At 44.2% G+C, this 24614-nt stretch overlaps 1 protein-coding gene across 2 annotated transcripts in view; it reads left to right on the top strand.

The window, feature by feature from the left end:
• Positions 1-19305: 19305 nt before the first annotated feature.
• The window catches only part of CACUL1 (CDK2 associated cullin domain 1), a 77272-nt gene continuing 71963 nt past the window's right edge, over positions 19306-24614 (top strand). The window contains exon 1 of one of the 2 annotated variants that reach the window (XM_047701421.1): positions 19306-20091. In XM_047701421.1, coding sequence (XP_047557377.1) covers positions 19722-20091 — 370 coding nt within the window. In that variant the 5' untranslated portion in view covers positions 19306-19721. The remainder of the gene's footprint in view (positions 20092-24614) is intronic. The other variant, XM_047701420.1, reaches the window with a different exon arrangement.

Below are 24614 nucleotides of genomic sequence, written 5' to 3'. Positions count from 1 at the left end.
ATCTCACACCTCTAGCCTCTAGACCTGTGAGAGAGCAATTTCTGTTGTGTAAAACCCCCGGTCTGGTACTCTTATGGCAGCCTGAGCTGACTAATCCAGGGATATGTTATCAAAAACATGCGGGGACTACTGAAGCGTCCACTGTGTGGTTCCCATATATTCCTTTTCTAATTCTTACCAAGTTCCTTTTCCTCTGAAAAGTGGGAATGGCTCAGAGAGGTTTCAGTGGCAGTGATGGCTCCTGTTCTTGCTCCCTTTATTCATTCCCTGTGCGTGATCCCCTCCCACGTTCGCCTTGGCCTTGTGGCTTGCTTTGGCCAATACAACGATAGGTACTGTGTCAAAGGCAGAGGCTTGGAAAGTGCTTATGAGTTGGAGCTTGCTTCCCCTCTTACTGTGGGGCCTTCTGGGAACCACCTTACTGTGGTTCACTCTTACCTAGTGAACAAGGCTACTACATCTCAGAAGGCTGAGAGACCATGAGGAGAGCGGCTTCAGACATCCCCGAGGATGTCGGGGACATCCCAGGGGCCTGTCCCTGGGGCCACCCTGGCCTACCCAGCTCTGACCAGCTGGCCCTGATCACAAGAACTGCTCAGATAACCTGCGGAGTCATGGAAAAGTAAAGAGATTGGTCATGAGAGCTCACGAAGTTTTGGGGTGGTTTGTTCCATGACAAAAGCCAAGTGACCCTCGGGGTAGGTAGAGTATAGGGTCTTTCACCCAGTTTAGAAGAGCTGCAGTCCAAAATGTGGATGGTCACCAGATGAGATGATTTCCAAAAGTCTTTGCACATACTACATGCTCAGACATAGTTGTCGAGGGAAGATGGATTGTAGCAAACACCCACCAAGCATTTCCTTAATATGCTTACATGGATTATTTTACTTAATCCTTTACCCCAAATATGCAGTGGGTACTATGATCACAATGCCCATTTTAAGATGGGCCAACCAAGGCTTAGGGAGGTTAAGTAACTTGCCCACGACCAGACAGTTGAGAGCAGCCAAACTGGGATGTGCTCTCTCCGATATGTCTGCTTTCGCACCTGCATGACACCACATGTTCTAAGCTGCCCGTCCTCTGCCGGGAGAATTCTGATGAAAGCCAGGAATGGCAGTTTCAGAGTCCCTCTGTTACTCGTGTTGTATTCAGGACACACTTCTGGCTGCTGCAGGCGTATGGTGCCTGAGCACTTAGCTCCGAGCACTTAGCCTGAGCACTTAGGGCCTGAGCACTTAGGGCTCCAAGCACCCCGTCTCATGCTGGTGCAGCTGTGGCCCTGGTGAGACCTGCCTGATTGAGAAGAGGTCACCGACGGAGGTTGTTAGGAGTAAATGACATGCAGCCCAGGAGCTGGGAGCTCCCAGCGCCACTACCTGGGAGGAGAGCCAGAGTGCCCCTGTGGTTGGGCTCACTGAAAACTAACTGATCCTAACTGCCTTCCCTGGGACCCAGGTGGCACCCATTATGCAGAGAGACAAGGCCAGCTCGGTGGAAGATGTCTGCCAGGCAGGGTCTGCAGCCAATAGTTTTCCCTACTGGCAGTCTGTGTGAGGCCTTCTGTCTGTCCGTCCTGCCATCCATCCTCAGATGGGCAAAAAAAGCACAGATTGAGTTACTCTGGTTGGGGCTGTGCACGAGCTGCCCCGGGGTGACGGAAGCACTTGGGCTTTGTGCACGGCAGATCGCTCTCCGAAGGGAGTCGGTCTGGCAGCTTCCGGGCAGGGGCTGTAATAGGAACTGGGAAGCGTGCTTGGAGCTTTCACATGAGATTGTTCCCTTAGTCCTCGCAGGGGATGATTTCCCAGTTCCCTGTGCCCCTGCACGCTGTTACTCTCCATCATGGTGAACTGTTTACTATGATTTTTTTTTTTTTTTTTTTTTTTGCTTATTCATTTGCTTTTAGCATCCGCTCTTCCTCATTGGATATGCAGCTCCAAGAAGGTGGAGACGTTGTCTTCTTCTCCGTGGCATCCGAGCATAATGTCACGTAGGTAGCAGATGCACAGTAAAAATGTGTTAGGCGAACTCTTCAAGACAGACCTTATTCTTATTTAATAAAACAGAAAACTAAAGTTCAGAAATGTTGGGTAACTTGCTTAAGATTACACAATAGCGAATGGTAGAAACCAAATTCTAAGCTGGGTTCGAATGACTTTGAAGCCGGGGAGCTTTCTCTAAAACATGAGATCAGTACCACCTCTGGTCGGAGAGAGAATTTCGTGCCCAAACACATTTGAATAATATTGAATCATAATGCAAAAATCATTTCCTTTCCACTTATCTTTCGATCCTGATTATCTCAAATAATTTTTTTCAAAAAGAAGCAGGCCCCAAACTTAGAGCCTGACTATCAGCATGAAGTTTGGCTGTGAGGAGCAGAAAGTTTGAAAAGTTTGAACAAGGGGCTCCTGGGTAGCTCAGTGGGTTAAGCCTCTGCTTTCGGCTCAGGTCATGATCTCGGGGTCCTGGGATCAAGCCCCGCATGGAGCTCTCTGCTCAGCATGGAGCCTGCTTCCTCCTCTCTCTCTGCCTGCCTCTCTGCCTACTTGTGATCTCTGTCAAATAAATAAATAAAATCTTAAAAAAAAAAAGAAAGAAAAGTTTGAACAAATAAAGTATGTTTCTCTTTCATGGAAATGAACCATAGGCAAGTAGCCCAGAGTTGGAAAGGCTGTTCTATGGTTGTCAGGAACCCACCTTTCTACTCTGTTGTTCTGGCGCCTTTATCATGAAGAGTCTACTTTATAGCCCAAGATAGTTGCGGCAGCTCCGGCCATCATGTCCACCTTCTAGCTATCAGGAGAAAGGGAAGATCCTGCCCTTTTCATTAAGGGCCACTTCCTAGAGGTCATGTGCAACAATTAACTTTATATTCCTTGGCCACTGGAGAATTTTATTTCTACTGCTGTTCGAGGAGTTTGGCTTTCACAAGGCCCATGGGCTCATTGCATTTGGCAGAGCCTCCAAGACTGGAAGCTTTGATAAGATCAAGAAGCACTCTGTTGTTGGACAGGCTATAAAGTATGACTTGCTCTATGGCTCTGGGCCCAAGACTGATGAGGACAGGGAGTCAATCTGTATGGGGCTGTGTGAGGAAGGCCTGTGAGGGGCAATTTCCTTTCCTCCCCACAGTATGTGTGCGTTGGTGGGGGGGCGAGGGAGGGAGGGGCTGCTCCACTGTGTTGCTCCCCTCATTGTGCTATGGAGCCCAGTGAAGGGGAAAGGTTTCAAAAAAATCCCTCGTAGGGACGAGGGTGCCCGAAGGAGGGGGAGCCTGGCACTCCGTCCTAATCAGATAGTGCTCGGGCCCTGGACACGCTGATCTCCAGATGAGCCTCACTGAGCAAGGGGGAAGGGGCTGGAGAGAGGTGGCAGGGTAAGGGCAGGCACCTGTCTACCAGTGTGTGCTCTGAACACCCACGTGTATGAGTTTCTCAGGAGTCCGGGGGACTTGGTGGGAGGTGGCTACCCCGGGCCCAAAGGACTGCACCAATAAGTGGCTGTGGATATAAATGCCAGTAGGGGCAGCTTAGGTGTGCGGTGGAGTGAAACCAGATCCCTCACTCAGAGAACTGGCAAGCAGGAGACCTCTTGGATCCAGGAGATCTCAAGCCTGCACCCGCAGGCACTAGCGTCTACAGGCTCCCCCCAGTAAGGATTAGCCAGGCACCCGCACCTCCGGACCCAGAGAAGTCTGCACTGTGCCAGCTCAGCAGGAGACCTCTGTCCTTTTCCCTGAATTGCCAAGTCCCACCCCCCAATCCCAGACAAGCTGGAGAAGAAAAGGGTTTTCTCAAAGGCACACCAAGTTCCCCTTCACTAATAGGTGTGGGGAGGAGAAGAAAATAGACTGCCTGTCCTCACTCTGGTCCCCAGACCCCAAGCCCAGTTTTGATGGGGCAGGGGTGACCTTGGAATCAGACAAGAAAATAGCATTCTAAACCAGACTGGGCTGTTTTAATGAGGAAAGGGATCTGAAAGCTCTGATACATGCCCAAGATCTTGTTAAGGGACGGGGAAGGGGTACACAGCAGAGGCTGCCTCATTGTTTTATTTGACTTAGGTACTTACCCGTCTATTTACTATGTGCTAGTCACTGCCAGATGCATCGGTCCCTGTACTCGCCAGGGGGTATGGGAGACAGAAGATGGAAGATAAACCCATGCTCCTGGGGTGGGCCGTGAAATGGGCTACAGAGGACTTTGGGAGGAGATGGAGGGAGGTAGCTGCCTCTCTGAGGAGGGGAAATTGAGCAAGGGCTTGAATGAGCACGGGAGGAACTCCTGTGACCGTTGGGGACTGAGATCAGAGTTTTCTCCCCATTTCCCACAGGAGGAGGCCTTGCCAGCCTGGTGGGGTGTCCTCGAGGGTGTTAAAGGGTGTCAAAGCTGGTGATTATTAGAATCTCAGATTCTCAAGCCCAACCCTGGGATTTTGATCTGGTTGAGTCAGAGATGGGCCAGAACCTACCTGAAAGCTCCTCATATGATTCTGATCATTTGAAGGTCTGATCTGAGGACCAGATGGGCTCAATGATCACATTTGCTGCTCACCATGCACCTACTGGGTTGAGGCAGGAGCTGGAATTGAGCTCTCGCTGTGTATCAGGAGTGCCTTGCCAAGTACTTTGCTAACATTATCTTTTATATTTATGTATATCTCTATCTGTATCTATCTATCCATGTATCTATCTATCTATCTATCTATCTATCTATCATGTTTGTAATAAATAGGTACTGAGATAGGTACTATTCTTCTACCCATTTTATAGATGGGGAAACCAGAGCTCATTAATGTTGTCACTTGCTTGAGATCACAAGGTGGCATGTGGGGGTGCTAGCTTCTGACCCCAGTATGAAACTGGGGCCGTACCTTCTCCCTGCTGAGATGAGATAAACACTCACTAAAATAGGAATGAACCACCCAAGGCAGGAATTCCAAGTGACAGATAGGAGTGGACCAAACACTGTACAACTAGCAGTGTCACGTTCAACATATCTAAGAATAGTAGTAACTCAGTACACAACTGAAATAGAAAAAGTGGTCTCCCTGAGTCTTTGTGACGGGCACTCAGGAACCTGTGTCCCTCTGCTCTTCTCCCTTGCCGAGTCTCTGATTGTTTGCATGATGCTTGGATATACTTTGTCTTCAAAGTCCATGAGAGCCCAGTAGGCTCACGATAAATGCTTCTGCTAGTTCAAGTGGTTTCTGATCCCTGCAAGCAACATATCCTTGTCTAGCATAGAAATGACGAATCTAGTGTCTGGTCTGGGCCACATCTGGGGGTGGGATCATGCAGGGAGATCTCTACTAGGAAGCTGGGAATTAAAAGATGGACTTTGAGCCATGCATTGAAGATAATGCCAGCTGCTGTGACAGATACACCCCAAAACCTTAGTGGCTTAACACCCTAGAAGTTTATTGCTTTGTTTACCCCATGGTATGTGCATGTTCCTGGTCAGGCGTGTTCCCTCATCCAAGGCCTCAGCTCCCTCCATGTTGTGGCTCCTCCCTCCCTTCTATGCTCAGCCAGGATTGTGCTGAGCCTGGGGGAAGCACCCCTGCCCAGATGTGATGACGATCCCTTCCACTCGCCATCGGTGAGAATGAGTCATTGGTCACACCACCTCACCAAAGTGCAAGGGGGCTGATGCTGTGGAAAACAGTCTGACAGTTCCTCGAAAGGTCAAACACAGGATTACCAAACGACCCAGCAATTCCGCTTTTAGGTATGTACCCCAAAGACTTGAAAACAGATGTTTAAACAGGTGCTTGTACATGAGTGCTCATAGCAACACTGTTCACGATAACCCAAAGGTGGAAACAGCCCACAGGTCCATCAAGAGATGAAGGGACCAGTAAACTGTATGGAGATCCATACAACAGAATATTATTCAGTCACAAAAAAGATTGAGATATTGGTAAATGCTACAACATGGGTGAACCCAGAAAAGTGACGTTAGGTGCCAGAAGCCAAACACAAAAGATCACATGCTGAACAAATGATTCCTTTTGTTAATAAGAAATATCCAGAGTAGGTAAATCTATAGAGACAGAAAGCACATTGGTGGTTTCAAGAGGTTGAGGGGAGGGAGGAATGGGGAGTAATTGCTTAATGGGCATGGCGTTTTCTTTTGGGATGATGAAATGTTTTGGAACTTGATCTAGGAGATGACTGCATAACACTTGTGAGTGTGTGGAGTGCTGCTGAATGGTACTTTTCAACACATAAATTTTAAGTTAATTTCACTTACGTAAAGCAAATGCAAAGGGGCTGGGAAATGTCATCCCAGGGACAGCTCCACACTCCTGAAGGGTGTCAGGTGCCCTTGGTGACCAGCTAAGCATCTGTGTGCATCTTTCTTCATCTCTCCCCCAGAACACATCACCTCCCCAAGGGGGATATTTCAAAGACCTCCGAGGTCACCCTGTCTAGCTTAAAGCTAAGGACATCCAGTCCTCTCTTGAGTTTAGATGTGGCTTTGCTTGCTTTGGTGTCATATAAACTAAAAGGACGAGTTAGCCAAATCTCCCACCTTCACAGCCGATACACAGCGGTGTAGCAGAAACAGCAGGACTACAATACAAACTTACATTCAGAAAGGGGAAGCCTGGCAGACAGAGCAGCCACTGGCCCCTGGCACGTGTGAGCTGGGCTGGGCAGGCACCGAGGCGGGTGGGACCATGGGTGGAGAATTTCCCTGATGAGACTCTGTTCTGATTTCTGGGAGGAGCTCCCTGGTCCATTGTTTTTTATGGCCCCCACTGGCAGATTTTGCCTTGATCATTATCTCCCGGGCCACATCTAAAGTGCGTGTTGGAGGGTTTGCCCGACTTTGTGGTGTGCAGTTGCCCAAGCCAACTTCCTGCCTGTGCAATCTCAGGGGCCCAAGGGTTGTTTAATGCTTGAACAGTCAAAATATTGGCTAGTTTGGGTTTGTCATTTCTTTGGCAATGAAGCGCATAAAAATCGTAGTAGGCATCTTATGAGACACCAGGACAAGTACCTTGTATATGATTTTAGTTTTTTGATGCAAAAACAGGCAGAACAAATCCATGATGACATCTTGTGTTTGACTGGAATCCCATGGACCAGTAAGGCTCAGAGGGGCTAAGTGGCTTGCCTAGAGTCACACAGCCACCAGTGAGAGCAGAGGCAGGACTAGACCCAGGTCTCCAAATTACAGCCCAGGAAGCTCGCTCTCACCCTTGGCTCTCACAGGGAGTGAGCAGATACTGCAGTTTCCAAATGCAGCTTTTTCTTTTGGTGCTTTTAATTAGCATATATGAAATACATTGCCAATCTAATTTAATTATAATTAGGTAACCAGAAGGCTGATTATGTTGTAAATTTAGATTAAAGAGCTGTTGTTTTCAATTAGGTTTGATTGTAAAGTGCTTTGACACTTTTCCTGGCCTCCCGGAAAGTTCACTGAATAACTTCCCACTGACTCGAATTTTGCCCACAGGTCTGGGATGGTATTAACTGGACTAAGTTTCCCAGGACACTCCCAGTATCGTGCAGATTTGGTATCTGGTTCCTACCCATTGTGGCAAGGGCCACCAGATGCTACTGGGTTGCTATATGAGGGTACTTTCAGCTGCCTGTAAGTAAGGCTCCAACTGGAAAAGCTCAGACCTCGACGGGACTTACAGTTTCACGTGGTAAGACATAGGGAGGTACACAGGTCCAGGGCGGGTTAATGAGCTTTCAAAACATCCTTGGGGACTCGGGCTCATTTCATCTTCCTGCTCGACCAGCGTCAGCATGCTGGCTTCTGTTCTCAGGCTTGTCCTAAGAGGCTCTGTGATGATGGTTGCGTCAGCCCCAAGCTTCCCCCTGCTCCCAGAAGGGGATGTTCCTTCCTTGCATCCCTTGAGCCTCCAGCAGCCTACTCATGGCTTCTTGGCCAGGACTGTGGTATGGGTCCATCCCTAAGTTGACCACTGTTCCTGAGGAGTCACCCTGACTGGCTTGGGTGTAGAGACTCTCCGGGAGCCCAGGGTTGCCTGATGCCTCCCAGCAAATTAGTAGAGGTTGTGGGGACAGGGAGTGCTGTTGGCTGGGCTACCAGAGGTCCATGCCAGAAGCCTGTGTGGCCACACCCTGGGCAGACCTGGCTGAACTCAGCTCAGGTTCTTGACTCTCTGTCAGATATCTGCTGTCTGTTTCTGAGGGCTAAGCTTTGGCATTGTTTGTGGGTGGTGTTGGCAGTCTAGGGTATGGTTAAGCAAGAACAAGGATGAAAAAGAGAGGACATTTTAGATGATGCAGGCTGACTAGAAGATGAGAGAGAAGTGCACACAGCTGGGGTCAAGCCACCCCAGTTGTCTCTGGGGAATATGGGGAGCACGGCCTTAGAAAGAGGCTATCAGAACGGGTTCGACCCTCAGCACCTCAGGTAATGCTCCCAGCAGTCCTCTGAGGTATAATCTGACCTAGACTCTACTGTTCTGCCATCCCAGGCTGCCTCCAGAAGAGACCATCTTTTTGCTGGTGGGTCACCTGAGGCTCCCACTTCCCGCTGCTGCATGGCCCACTTGTGGACAATGGAGTATGGGGGACATGTTCATAGTTCCTGGGGTCAAACTCCTTGTGCTCACATTCTAGCTCCTCTCACCCCTGACCTTGGGAGTTTTCTTAAACTCTCTTAGCCTCAGCTTCTTCATCTGTAAAAACTCTATAGCGTTCTTATGAGGATTAAATAAGATAATCCATAGAAAATGGCTTTGTGCAGAGTCTAGCACATAGCTAATAGGCAGTAAGTATTTGCTATTTTTACCACTCCTCTTGGTAGCCTTAATGTTACTACTATTATTATTCATGGTGTTCTGGGCCATGTGGAAGAGCTGGCGAATGCTCTGCTTTCATGACCTCCATAATCCTTTTTAGCATGGGTGTTAAGGGTAGTTCTGGGCACAGAGAAAAGGCAGCCCAGGCTGGTTGGAAAGAGCCCCTGGTACGGGCCTGGTACATAGTAGGTGCACAATAACTCATCATTGTCTTCCCTGCCTTAAAATTCTACAAACAGCTCAATGGCTTTCCCGTTCTCTCCTGCCAAGTCTCGGAAAGATGCTTCATCTGTCACCTTGGAGAGAGACTAAGTGCTCCAGGAAAGAGGTTTCCATTTTGACTCTCTGATGACTGCCCCGACAATCTCTATTAAAAAAAAAAAAAATCATGTTCCTCAAAATGTTGGGGCATCCGAATGCATCCAAGTTGAACAATGGATGATCCCCAGTTGTAAAAGGTGGTTCCATTCTCAGAAAGCTAAAAATACAAAATCCTCGGTCGTAAGTGTCCTTTTCGACAGTCCTTGATGGTGTTTTGTTGCCTTCTGAAATGAATTTTGTTCTTTCATTTTGCAATGAAACACAGGCATAACTGGCTGAAATCCAGCGTTTGGCCAACAGGGGTTCGAGGCTCTGCAGCACTCCTGACGGTCTCCATCTGTGACTACATGGGGTGAACTTCACAGCTTTCTAAAAATCGTTGGTATCAGTTTATCTGGTTTTCCATTTTCACCAAATAATAAGGCAAAACCATGCAATTTTCATGACCATACACTGTTGACCAGATAATGAAACGGAGCTGCCCAAACCCACCTGTAGGCTGGCAGGATGCACCACTCTGTGCCAGAGCTGGAAATGTTTGGGTTTCACATCTAGAAGACAATTCAGGGTATATAATGTATGTGAAAAAAGTGAAGTTGAGACCCATTTATATCTGCCTCTTCTTGAATATGACAAGATAGATACTAGCTCCTACCAGATGATTGGCGTGGCCTCTAAAAGGGGCTGGCTTCTGCCCACGGCTGATCCCCTGGGGCTGCTGGCCCCATGATCACCTGGAATGCCAGTGAGAATTGCTGAGACTGGCCATGAAGAACCGGGTGTTTCGTGCTCCTTGCTGCCAACCACAGACATGCCCAGGGCACCTGCCAGTGCTGGCTGATGGCGGAGGGCCAGTCCTGAATTCCACCCACGGGAAGGGGCTCACTCCCAGGCCACCGCTGAACTGCCTTGGGCCCAGGTGTTCCCTTCCCCTAAGGCTCCACTGGGATTAGATGCACACTGGGTCTTTCCAAGCTGTTTCATCACTCAACGTGCCAACAGTGACTTTTAATAAACTTCTGGATTTTCATCTTGAAAGTTCCCTGTAACCTCCTCTCCTGTCACCCCACTCCTCCTTCACAACCCCTTTCACTGCTGCAGGATCAGCACATTTTCTGATGTATTTTTTTTCTTCAACTTTTCCCTCCAAGTCTCTGCTTTAACCCATCGTCGCTGTTCTCTGAGCGCAGCTTCTCTGCGACCTCTCAAGGAGACACATGTTTCTTGTACCCCGTAGTTCTCCAATGGGACAGTGCTGTTGGTCTCCTCCTTGTTCCTTGCCTCCCTCTTGTAAGCTCCACTGAGACGCACACCACGTTGTGTGTGTGTTGTATCCCCTGCTCCCCTGTGGCTACCATCTCCGGGTTATTAGCACTCCTCACTTTTGTTTTGGGGTGACCTTTATCTCCACATCAACTCCTGCCATCATTCCCATGAGGCAAACTTCAACATGCATGTGGGTGGCCCTTCTAGTCTTCTGAACTCTTAAAGGACCTGCCCCCCCACTCTCCCAGCCAGGCCCAATTCTAATATTTGCAGCAGGAGTACAAATGGAAGCTCATCTGTATGTCCCAATATTTAAATGTTATACATGCAGTTGACCAACTGTTAAACATACCCTATCCCCTCTCCTTGATTCAAGAAAAGGTAGATGTAATATTATGGTAAAACATCTAAGATGATGGAATTAAGCTGCTTTTGTATATGTCTGGGCACTCTTTCCAGGAGCTTATTTGGGTTAAGTGATAAAATGAAGTCATACATAATTCATAAATTATATTTATTCCATAAAAGTTAATTTTCTTGGCTTCATTTAAGTAAATTACTAATTATGTTGTTACAATCAAGGCTTTCACATAATTTGTGTTCTATTGAGAGTAATGACTAATTATAAAACCTTCTGGGGACCCTGTGATTCTTAGGGTATTTTTCATTGATTTCAAAGTGGAGAAACTATGTTTGGCTGAGGTTGAAGAAGCTGTCCATTAAATTCTTAAAGCAATGCTTGGATTGGAAGGGAACCATGAGTTTACTATACCACTTTCATAGGATCATGTTATATCACGAGTTTAATATATGACATTTTGATGGGGTTGAGTTGTATATGATCAATTGGTGTCATAGAAGATAGATGTTTTAAATCTCATTATATAAATCGGTAATCACCAATATCATGAATTTCATTGTCACTTGAAAGAAATATCCAGGTCCATACAGTATTTTAAAGTATTTTCCTTTTGAATTCTCCAATGCTGACAGTAGCACCATGTTTTAAATTTGTTAAAATTTTTCTCTAGATTACGTTTTGAGCTGTAACTGTCCAAAATAGTCTCTATAGAAATTTGGGGAAATTTCGTATGACTTTCCTTCATAGTCATGCAAACTTTTTTGTTTCCTTTAAAAAGTAAAAAAATTAATGCTTTAAAAAGTGAAATATACAAACTTAATTCTGGTTTTCTTTTGTAGGCAACAGTTTGTAACAGGTAGCTGTGGGTAGTGCAAATACACTTTCTACAAATACATTTTGTACTGAAGACTATACTTCACTCACCTCTGAGGATTTTGTTGTTTCACTTAACTCTTCAAGTGCATCTCATCTATCTTGTCTAAATTAAACCAAATTGCTTTAACACAGTGAGTAACTCTAAGACCGTGAATTAGAACATGAAAATGGACAATTGGCATAACTGGGAAATGTTACTTTGTTATGCAAGAATCCATTGCATTAATGCCAAGTGGAAAGGATTTCAGAAGTTAATTAATTTGTCTTCTCTTTCAGTTAAGTGCCTCTGTTGCTCAGGTCCTCCCCACATTCTGATAGATCACAATTTTATATGTAGGTTAGGCACCACTCAAAAGCCTTCAGGTATCCAGGAATGGTCACTTGTTTTGGGGACGTGGGGTGTAGAGAAGCCATACCAAATGGTTAATTCAAACAGTCTACCTTTTGGTTATGACTTATCCTGCTGGTTTCTTAATTAAGGACAGAAATCCTTGTAGTAGCTCTTTGACCTCATGGAGACTTCTCATCCAAAACAACTTTATTTTCTCTCTAGCCATCTGCCCCATCTGGTCTTTATTTTCTCAGCTTGAAGTCCCAGACCGATTCATCGTTGCTCTGGCTACCCAACTCTCCTTCCATTGTATGCATTGGATAAAACCCCAGCTGTGGGTTTCAATCTTCAAATCTTCAAATCTTCAGTATTTAAGTATTCAGTATTTAATGCATGGAATCCTGTCTGGCCTAACTCCAAAATCAATCTGCAGTCCACCATCTCTTTCCATGCCCACTGACATTCCCCTAGTTCAAGCCACCATTGTGACTTGGCTTAAGTATTTGCATAGCTCTCTACTTGGTCTCTCTGTCTACTCTTCCCTTCCTATGAGGCCATTCCCCCCAGGGCAATTGGACACCTTTATAAAACGTAAAGCACATCACAGCGCGTCCTTACCCATTTTCCATTCAAGGAGAAACACCAAATCCTGGAGCACCTAGGTGGCTCAGTGGGTTAAAGCTTCTGCCTTTGGCTCAGGTCATGATCCCAGGGTCCTGGGATCAAGCCCCGCATCGGGCTCTCTGCTCTGTGGAGAGCCTGCTTCCTCCTCTCTCTCTCTGCCTGCCTCTCTGCCTACTTGTGATCTCTGTCTGTCAAATAAATAAATTAAATCTTAAAGAAAAAAAAAAGAAACAGCAAATCCTCAAAAGGACTTACAAAGACTTGTATAATCTGGCTCTCTTCCTTTTACCTTCCCTCCATGTGCCATATCCCCTTCCCTCTCCCTCACTTTACTTGAGTCTCATTACTTTCTTTAGGTTCCTAGATGATGGCAAAAGCCTTTTCCCATGTTGATTCTCCTGCCTGGAATGTTTTCTCCCCAAATTGCTGATTGATGAATTTCTACCCTCCTTTCATCTTAGCAGAAATATGCTTTTTCAGAAAAATTCTCCTTGATCATACAAAGTAAAATAATTTTCTGTAACACTTTCTCATAGCATCTAGTATTTTCCTTCACGATGCTTTGTCATATTTTGGCTCATGTGGTTGTTTAATACTTGACACCTCAGTGGAAAGGAAACTTCTCGGGAGGCAGAAACTCTTTTTGCCTGTTTACTCTTCTAGCCCCAGCATGTGTCTGGCACAGAAAGATTTGTGAATGACTGAGTGGAAGGAATAGGCCTGCAACAAGGTGTGGATAGAAACATCTTTTACTTGATGGCCTCCTTCAGCCTAAAGTCATTTTCTTCAGCTTCTAAATTCACCATGTTTATAGAGAGCATCTGCATCATTATCTGTTTCCCTGCTGGGATGGAATTTAAGATTCCGATGCTAAGATGTAAAAGGAAGGAACAAAATCCAACATGGAAAGAAGTACCGAATAGAGAACACTCCCCCGCGTGGCTAGACATCTTCACTGTAAGCAGGAATCTCAGTGTGCAACTGTTAAGACTTGAGTTATTTCTATGTCTCTAAGCCTCTTGCCTTCCAGTCAAGATCATTCTAATAGCTTGGCCTTTGGACTTCCAGTTGCGTTATGCATCACAAGTCATTTCTTTGTCAAATGCTGTATTGGTCCATTATAATCTCCTAGGGATTATAAAAAGCATTCTTCCTGACCCTAATATAGTTTATCTCTATCAAAGTCATGTTTTTAAGTTTTCCGTGCTAATGGCTTCGTGAAATTAATAGTAAATTTAAAGTAAAACAATCAAATCATTTATATGCTGTATATTGTCTGCCACATCTTTGGTTCCGTTCTTGATTGACAACTGAGAAGACGCATGTATGGTATGGTCTGTGGAGTTTTTCACATCATTTTTTTCCTGTCTTCTTTCCTCTTTTTTGCTCACCTCTGAGCCATGTCATCCTTTACTAACAATGCAAGAATTAGGAAGATAGAGTAGATAAGAAGATGTAAAAATGGCAATCATCATCTTCACTTTCTCTTAGGGAAAATGTATCTCATTGTACAGATCACGTTTTAAGAGTTGACTAAAAAAAAAAAAGAACTGTTGATATGAATAAGACTTCAGGTAGAGTTCAGCTAGCCATGCACATATTTATTCAGAAGTATTGAACAGTCACAATGAACTATTCCATGGGAAAAGTGACATGAAGGTATTTAAAGCCAAACAAAGAGAAATTCTTTTTTTTTTTAAACATTTTTAAGTCTTTTTTTTTTTTAAGATTTTATTTATTTGACAGACAGAGATCTGTCAAATGGCGGGGGGGGGAGCAGGCTCCCTGCTGAGCAGAGAGCCCAATTCGGGACTTGATCCCAGGACCCTGAGATCATGACCTGAGCCTAAGGCAGAGGGTTTAACCCACTGAGCCACCAGGCACCCCCAAAGAGAAATTCTTAGTGACAAAGTCTAGCTCCCTCACCTCCTCCAAGTTTTAACTATTTTAGACAGTCATATATTTATCTAATCAGTGTATATGCAGTTTTGCATAAATATATTAATTAGGGAGGTGCTAATGAAGGGGGCAGAGTGGAGAGGCTGGGATGAGGCTTTGTAGGGGGCAGGCTCCAGGAGATTAGGTTCCTGGGCCTGTGATGGGCACTGTTGCATACCTTGCACCTGTTTAAACCTCTCCACTTGACCCCAGTTTTTGTTCTTATATCCATTCTTCACTTCTCAGCCAGGGTCCTTAGGAGAAGCTGATCGCACTCTGGGCTTCCGAGGTGGGCTTATTTTCCAGGAATAAATCCATACCCTTCCCAGTAAATGGCTCTGGAATATATCTAAAATGTCATCGGAATCGGTTGTGGAAGGAACCAATGAGACAGGGAGGAAATTTCTTGAGGGCTTCCGGGAAAGAACTTGCTGTCTCATGATAGGTACCAGAAGTTATGGGCCTTCTTCTTCTTCTTTTTTTTAAAGATCTTATTTACTTATTTTGAGAGCGAGAGCTAGAGATTGTGAGCAGGGGGAGGGACAGAGGGAAAGAGAGACTCAAGCAGACTCCATGAGTTGGATGTAGGGCTTCATCTCATGCCCTGAGATCAGGACCTGAGCCAAAATCAAGAGCCAGTCGCTCAACTGACTGAGTGGGCCCTCTTTTTGATACCTTATCCATTATAAGAGGCCCAGAGCTGTGACAGCCATTTTACAACAGCTTGAGGATCAAACTTATGAAAGAGGAGATCAAGACAAAGACCAATGCAGAGAACAGAACTGGAGCCCTGGCTGAACCACACCTTACCTTTACCCTGCTTGTCAGTCTGGTGTCAATGAATAGCCTTGATTTTTATGCAGTTTTTACTTGAGATTTGTGTTTCTGGGAATCAAAAGGAACATTTTAATGCATAGAATCCCAATTTATATTTTTTAATGTTGTGTTTATTTACTTATTTATTTTTTAAAGGAATTTATTTGAGAGGGAGAAAAGGTGAGGTGGGGGGAGAGTGCACACGGATGCGCGTGCCTCCGCAAGCAGGGGGAGAGGGAGAAGCGGGCTCTGTGCTGAGCAGGGAGCTTGATAGGGGCATGATGCCAGCCTGGGTCATGACGTGAGCTGCCCAACCCAGGTACCTCTGTCTGCTTACTTTTTAAAGTTTTAGAATTTCTTTTTCTGATTATAAAAATAATACACACTCATTGTAAAGAACATAGAAAACATTGAAAGATACAAAGATTTAATCCGCCCATAAGCCCATTGTCCTAGATAACTGCTATTAGTATTTTGAATCAGTCTTCTCTTTCTGTATACAAACTTATGATGCAGACTGGCCAGGTCTGAGGACCCAGAGCAGGTCGTACATGACCAGCCAAGAGGGTCCCTGGCTTTGCACAGGACAATCAAATGCAAGCCAAGAGGAAGTAAAAGCAGAGTTTATTGAAGACACAGAGAGAAGCAGATACAGAATGTCCAGGAAACTCAAAGTAAAGGGAACAGGAGTCTTGCCTTTGCTCAGGGGTCTGGAGTTTTTATTGAGGTGGTGGTCTGGTGTACGTGTGCTCTCAGGCATCCAGGAACTGGTAGAACAAGGATGAGTGCTCAGGTGTCCTCCATAAGTCATTTATTCCCTGGAGCCAGGGGTCTTGGCATCAAGGTGTTTGTAGTCAATGGTCTTGGAGAAGTTTATGACCCTGACCCGTCACTCAGATGTTATGTATTGTGCTGGAAGACTCCAAAGAAATCATTAACTCCTGACCTTTACAAGAATATACGTTAAGGCATGTGTAAGGCAGGGGTGCAGGTCCTAGCAAGAATAGAAGCAGGAAAAGGAGCAAAGAAAATGGCTCCCCCCCCCATGGGGTCCCTTTATATATATCTATCTTACATATATATTTTATATATATCCTGATCTAATGAAACCAATAACCTAGTGGGAAATAGACACCAACCAGCCAACCAACCTAAAAGCCAAACAAATACATTAATACTTGCAACCATGGGAGCTTGCAGTCATTACTAACATGTGTTATAACTGTCCAATGTTGGGTCGCTAGTAGTGTTACTGCTAGGAATATTATTCCCTATCTCCATATCCTACAACAAATCATCTAAGATTTTAAGTTAATAACTATTAAAATATACTTTAATTATAGCATATTATATTATAAAATATTGTACATTATTTTAATACGTAAATTACATTTACATATTACTATATGTAAAGTTGTATTTTTACATGTGTGATGTAAGAAATAATGTCTCATAATGTCCATAAAAATAACCAGTTATCAATGTACTCATTTGGTTTCCCTTTGGTAGGTGGTATTTCTTATTTATGGCAAGTTGCACCCTGTTAGTGATTGTTTTGGCCCCGTCATCATTAGCTTTCTCCTTAATGGTGCGTTTAATTACAACTAAAATGAATGTCTTATATTGGTCATTTTATCAGTATACATGTGAAGGCTTCAGTGTTCACCAGTATGCGGAGTAAAAATCTCTGGAGTGGGGCCTTGCCAGGATGGAAGCTGCATTGCCAAGATAGTACCAATCCCTTAAGTTCTAAATGTTTTCCAATTTCCATTATGATTTTCCTGACCAGTGAGTTGATCAGAAGAGTAGAAATATGAGGGTTTACTAGCGGTTTGTTGGTTATTGATTTCTAATTTAACTCCATACTGGTCAGAGAATGTGGTTGCTATGATACCAATCTTTAGACATTCTAGAGAGACTCGCTTTATGACCTAGTATGTTCTTTTTTTGTTGACTTTTCACATGTTCTTGTGTATATTTATTCTATGGTTGTCAAGTGTAATGTGCTATTTGTATTCATTAACTCAAGCTTGGTCATTGTGTTGTTCCGATCTTCTAGTTCCTTAAAGATTTTTTTTATCCTCTTAATCTATGTATTAGTTTCCTGTGGTGCTATAACAAATTACAACGAATGGTATGGTAAAGAACAGAAATGTATTCTCTCACATTTCTGGAAGCTAGAAATCTGAAATCAAGGCACTGGCAGAGTGGAATGCTCTGGAAACTCTAGAGGAGAATCCATTTTTTGCCTCCTCCAGATTTAGGTGGCTGTTGACATCTGAGTGGGAATGTGGCTTCATCACTCCCATCTCTGCTTCTGGGGTCACATTACCCCATGTCTGTTTTGTCTTCTCACATCTCCTGCTGCCTTTCTCTTAGCAGGACACTTGTCATTGGTTTTATGGCCCACTAGGCTAATCCAGGAAAATATCATCTCAAGAACTTTAATTAGATCTGCAAAGACCCTGTTTCTAAAATAAAGATTCACAGGTTCCACGGATTAGGACACAAATATATCTTTTTGGGGGCTACTATTCAACCCACTGCAATCTATTAGAGATGTGATAATCACTTATTGTGACGGTAGATTTCTTTCTTGTACCTTCATGAACTTTTGACTCATATGTTTTGTGTTCATGTTACTAGAGATATATTTATGATTTGTATCTTGTGTATTGAATATTTTATTATGTAGAAACCGCTTTATCTCCAGACATACCCACCAACCCACCTACACAGAAAGTCTGTTGATGATTAACCACCAGTTGCTGTTTGTAAAAAATTGTAATTTGTTTTCCCTTCTTCTTCTCCTTCTCCTCCTCCTCCTTCTTTTTTTTTGCCTGGCACAGAATTCTGAGGTTACATTTTTTCCACCCTTGGCATTTGACTCAATTATCTTTCACTTAAGAAAATACTCCAAGAATTTCCCAGGGCCAGAGAATTAGTATAGTTCCAGGCTCAGGGAATTAAAAACATGCAGTGCTTCAAAAAGTATGTGCCATTAATATGTGGGAGCACTGTCTAGAATTAAATCATTGTTAAGTGACTGGTGAACAGTTGCCTTAAGTATAGCATAGAATATAGTGGGAAAACATGCTGAGAAGCCCAAATACATGTGGACACTGGAGTGCACCCGAGACAACGGTTTTTCAGCGGGTGAAATGATTCTTCACACTAATTACATACCTCTGGAAATAAAGATTCATTATCTGCTAGAATAAATAATAACAGGTTTTTCTAGACAACGTTAACACCAGTAGCTGGGATGAACTATAAACACAACGATAACGTTTGTTCTCCTATAATATACTATTGCTGTCATTTGAGAAAGCAGAGAAGTTAAAGAAATTATAATATAGTTACATAACCTCTCTTTTTTGCCCCTCTGGACTCTGAAACATAATCTCAAATTTGTAGTCAGATTTACAGAACATTGCGTGAAGCTTGGCTTTTAAAAATCTAAAATTCCCGGCCTCTGTGTATGGAGAAGTTAAGGAACTTAAAAAAACATCCATGAGGAGCTCAAACGCATTTTTTTTTTTTTTTAAGCCACCTTGCTATGTTTCGGTTTTTATTCTTGGTTTTGAAGGTTTCGGTTAGTGTGGGCACAGGCCCATCAGCAGGCCCATCAAGGGCTACCCAGGGCAGTCCCACCCATTTATAATGCGCGAACCCAGGCCTCTTGTGGCCTCCTAGCTCCGTGTCGACCAAAGGTCCGGGCGGCGAGACCCTGTGCGGCGCAAAGACACAGTAAACCCGGCGGGCGTAAGAAAAACACCACGCAAACGGGGACCTGTGCCGCAGCGAACGCCAGAGGGTTTGGTGCGCATCTTCAGGAGCCGGCCAGATTCCGGTCGCCCTGGTAACCAGACACAAAACGCGCGTGCGCAAACTCCCTTGTCACGTGGGGCCGGCCCGGGGGCGGGACCGACGCCTGCTCCTCCCGACCCGGGGCTCCTCCCCTCTCAGTGCGGGTCCAGCCGAGGCGGGCCAAACCTCTGCCCTTTTGCGTGGGGGTGACTTACAGCTCCTGCCCCTTTTTGCTTTGCTTTCTCCTGGCTCCTTCCTCGCACCACGTGCCCTCCTGGCCGCTCCCCCAGCTGCCCTTTCCAACAGCCTGTTGGAAGTTGCTGTAAAATGTCGTGAGGGGCGCGGCCGCTTTACGGCTGCCTCTCCCAGGCTAGTGCCCGGGAGCGCCCACCGCCGTCAGCCCTGTCTGTAAGAGTCGGCCCGGAGGAGACGGAGAGACCCGGCGCCCAGCTCCCCTCTCCGCCGCGCCCGTGCCGGCCCCCGGCGATGTGAACTCGAGGAGGCTGCGGTGCCCCCTGGCCCGGGGTTGAGACGGGCGGCAGGTGCCTGTGAGGCGGGCGGGTGCTGGGGGCCTGCAGGATGGAGGAAAGCATGGAAGAGGAGGAGTGGGGCAGCTACGTGGCGATGATGGACGACCAGAACCACAACAACTGGGAGGCCGCGGTGGACGGCTTCCGGCAGCCCCCGCCGCCGCCGCCGCCGCCCCCCTCGTCGATTCCAGCCCCTGCGCGAGAGCCGCCGGGGGGTCAGCTGCTGGCGGTGCCCGCGGCCTCGGTGGACAGGAAAGGCCCGAAGGAGGGACTCTCGATGGGGCCGCCGCCACCGCCGGAGGCCAATGGGGTGATCATGATGTTGAAGAGCTGCGACACGGCCGCCGCTGTGGCCAAGGCGGCCCCCGCCCCCACCCCCAGCTCCACCATCAACATCAACACCTCCACCTCCAAGTTCTGTGAGTCCAGCCTCTCCCCAGCAGCCTTGGCTTTTCTCCTCCCCACCCGGACGTCGAATCCACCCTTCTCCGCCAGCCCTGCTTCCTTTGTTTCAGGCCTGGGTCTCCTCTCCTCCCCGCCTCCCTCCCCACCCCCCCCCCCCCTCGTTCGGTGTCTGCGGCCAGCGCCGGAGCGGCCCTGGCTTCTTGCGTTACCTGGCCTAGAGGAGCAGCCGGGTGCGCACACAGCCCCAAGTTCTCCTCCAAATGCGATCTTTATCACAGCTGGCTGTCTCGCAACGTTAAGAAGCTCTTTTCTTCTCCGTTCCCCCTTTAAAGTTTCGGCCTCAAACGTGAGGAGAAAATAAGGCCGTCTGAGTTTCGTTAGGGAGAATCTTTTTTTTTTTTTTTTTTTTGTGACCAGATTGAAATCTGGCAATTGTGTCCTTGTGCTTTTACCTAGTCTGCGTTAAACAACTCAGAAATTAGAAAGTTGACCAATATCTGCACCTCGTTCTTTCCCTTCTAAAGTGTACACGTTCTACGTTCTGATAGAGAAATGTATGAGTTGTTTCTTGGATAACACCAATGCGGAGGGAGCGACATCTGTTTTGAAGCAAATAACGTATAAAATAACTTTTCAAACCGTACATTCATAATAAGCCATTTACTGTGTCCAAGTCCAAGATTATGCTGAATATTGAACTTTATGTTAGTGTGTGAGTGATCTGCCTTGCCTTAATGCTGTTTTGAGCAGAAAGATTGAAGACCAAAATCTTTTGTAATTTTGCCCCCTAACCAGGAGGTATGGTTCTATAGCTAAGGAAAATAAATGCTTTTGCTTTGAGTGGGTTTTTTTGGAAGTGGTGGCAGTGGTGAAAAGTGACCATGGCAGCCAGATTTTACTCTCCTATTAATAACTGCAGGTTTTGAATAGCATCTGGTTAAAGCAACTGGAGATTTCATTTCTAGTTACTAATTTTATCAAGCCGTACCAGTAATTGTCCAGTTAGCTGTGCAGAGGAAATATCTGCCTTGGTTCAGATATACAATTACAGCCTTACACTTCTTTTTTTTTTGGTGGGGACAAGCACATAATCTAATTTATTTGCCTTCAAGATAAAGCTTTCCTCAAGGACATTCATGTGTAGGTATGATTGGTAATTGGGTCTATTTTTTTTTTTTTTGTTGTATCATGCATATGTGAGAATAATATATAGTTTGTGTACTGAAGTCTATATAGTGAAACCAGGCTTTGAACACAGTGGCTGGCTGACTTAATCTAAATTCTGACCGAAGCTTGTTTTAGTGCTTACACAGTTCATTTGAAGAGTTCAGAAAATACCATCAAGTTAAGAGCAGAAACCAGTGAAATTAGGAACAAAAGATTTGCTGAACCAAAAGATTGTTCTTTGAGGATTAATAAGATAGACTTCTGATAAGATCAAGAAAAAAGATGCAAATATAATTAAAGGGAAAATGGGAAATAACTACAAGTATGAGAATTTTAAAAAAGGATTTTATGAAAAAAAGAATTTTATGAACTATAGGCTAATAGGAGAGCCTAGATGAAAAGTATAAATTCTTAGAAAAATACGAACAAAGTTGGTATCAGAAGAAACGGATAACTTGAGCTTAATATTTAACAAACTGAAATGGTAAAGACCTCCCCTTTCAAAAATTGTAACGAGATCGATGAGTTGCATTGAATTTTAAATAATAATTTGTTTTTACAAGTCGTTCTGGGACATAGGAAAATAAAAAGATGGCTAGCTCAATTTATAAGGTTAGTGTTAGTGAAATCTTGATTTTAAACCTAGATAAGGACAGTATGAGAAAGTTACAGATGTGTCTCAGTTATTCGCATAGGTATGAAAATCCTACTTCATGTGTGTGTTAAAGAAATTATGATCCGTGGAGTTTAAGAATGTGGATATGATTCAACATCTGTTTACTATTAATGTAATTTATCACATTAAGAGACTCAAGGAGAAAAATCTTGATTCTCTCGATACCATAAAAATATTTGATAAGATCCAACAACTATATATGGTAAAAACTCTGAGCAAGTTTGGAATATGAGATAACTGGTTAACGTCATTACCAAAAACCTACAGCAAATAATAATAACTTAATGGAGAAATTTTAGATACATTCATTTTAAGATTACTAACAATGATGCCCTCTATCACTGTTTTTTAACATGGTAAAAAAAAGTCCTGGCTAACATTACAAAGGGAAAAAATAAGAAATATAAGGATATGAAGGGAAGAGTAAGAACTAATTATTTGCAGATATTGTCACTTACCTAGAAGAACCATTAGAATCCAGAAAAACTATTACAACTAGTAAGAGTTTAGCATGGTTACTGGATTGAAGATCAAACTATAAGAATTAGTAGCATTTACTACATTAGCTATAACCAACTAGGAAAGGTAATCAAAAATAAATATTGTAAAAAATAAAAACATCAAAACTGTAAAGTCTCTAGGAATTAATACAGGCATACTTAAGAATTTTAAGAAGAAAACTTTAAAACTTTAATAAAGAACTAGAAGAGGATCTAAGGAGAAACTTCCCATGTTCTTGGGATATATTTATTATTATGAGTGTCCGTTTTCTCCATTTTAATCTATAAATTTCATTAAACTACCATCAAAATTCCAGTTGGTCTTACAAACTCAGTAACCTAAATCTAAAATTTGTATGGCAGATGGGATAAAGTTTGTGAATAGCTAAAGCAGTATTAAATATTTGTGTTGGAGCTTGGTTTATCAGAAATTAAGATACTGTTTCAAGGCTATAGTAATAAAAACTGTAGTGTAAGTACGTGAGTAGGAAAATAGACTTGGGGAACAAATTAGGGAGGAGAGACTTACCCATATGTGTTCAGGAACTTAAGGGTGGCATCATAAATCACTGGAGAAAGGAGTCCTGTTGGGGAGAGTGGCTCACTATGTGGAGGAAAAAAACCTTATGCTATAGACAGGATGGGTTATGGATAAGTTAAAAAGACCTAAATGTGAGAGAAATTATTAATATAAGAATTCTTGAAGAAGCTCTTTCCTTAAGAGATAAGGAAGGACTTCCAAAGCTTCAACAGTTTATAAAAGTAAAAAACTAATGATTTTGATTATATAAAAATTAAAGATTTTCATTCAGTGAAAGACAAGAATGAGAGAAGGTATTTGCAGTGCCCAAAATTGATAAGGGATTAATATGTAGACCAGACAAGGAACTACACATCAGGAGAGGGCAGCAACCTCTAGAAAAATAGTCAAAGGTTATTAATAAGTAGGTTGCAGAATAGTAAATCTTAACATGCATAGAAAGAGGTATTTGCAATTATTAAATAATCAGAGACAGGCAAATTAAGAGAGTAGTAATGTCTTTTCCCACCTGCTAGGTTGGCAAAAAGTAGAAAGCTGGATGGCACCAAGTGTGGGTGGGGTACAGGATTTGCTGGTTGAACCAACAATATATGGACCTGTGAGGTGTCCAGATGCCCACAGTCTCTGTGGACCAAATAATGAAAGATAGCTGGAGTGTTGACGAAGCCCTGAGCTATGGCAGTCACAAAGTGTGTTTCTGGACTGTAAGATGAGAACAGCTTCTAGTGGTATGTTTTTGGAATAGGTTAAAAAAAAAAAAAAAAAAAAGCATTTCTTAGCTTGATGGATGCAAATGAGGTGCCAGGGATTGTGTTGATTTGTCCCAGTAGAGAGTATATCTGGAACAACTACAATTGGAGTCACTACTTCATTTGGTTTACAGTCATTCACCAAGATCCAAGTCCTCTGCACTGGCTGCAGTAGGCTAGTGAAACAGAATGTCTTTCTAACAGTCCCCATCCTGCCATCTTTTAAGTCTTTGGAGTTGGTATTATCCTCTCCAGTTTCCACAGAGATGTACAGTTGCTTTGGATTTATTGTTAGGAAGGAGCACATCTAGGGGATTTTATTTGCCCGCCCCCCCACCCCCCCCACTTAGCCCTTCTTATGTTGTAAACCCTTACTCCATAGTTTAGGGAGACTTTAACTGTGTTCAGGAACATGGGGTGGGTCCATGGAGTCACTGGGTCCACTGTAAGATGGAGCAAAGCCAAAACACTTCTTTTTCCATATACCTTCACAGCTGTTGATCTGACTGGTTTACCACAGTGATGTTCTGGTCCCTAAAGGTTAGCATGGGCTTAGAGCCAGTGTTGAGTAACCCCTAAAAAGCCCGAGTGATTGTGTTTCCCACATACACTCTCTCCTTATGAAAAGCTGCATGTTCTCTCGGAAAGGCTAGGAGGAAGACTCCAAGTATTCTCTTGGTGCAATTTTGTAGGGTCCTTCCTCAGTGGAACCCACTGTCCCCTTTTTTTCAGGGGCTCTAAGTCTTTGAACAAGCTCAGCCTGTGTATTAGGTGACATGCCATAATTCTTAAATTGTGGCCACTTAAGGCAGGCCTCAGTTTGACATACCTAGAGTTTTTTTGTTTTTGTTTTTCTTTTTTCTTCTCATCACATGTATTGCCCACTGTTTTTCCTTAGGACACC

Source organism: Lutra lutra, chromosome 14, assembly GCF_902655055.1.
Source record: "Lutra lutra chromosome 14, mLutLut1.2, whole genome shotgun sequence".
Lineage (NCBI taxonomy): Eukaryota > Metazoa > Chordata > Mammalia > Carnivora > Mustelidae > Lutra > Lutra lutra.
Note: the sequence above shows the minus strand (reverse complement) of the source record. Positions and strands in the feature narration are given on the sequence as shown.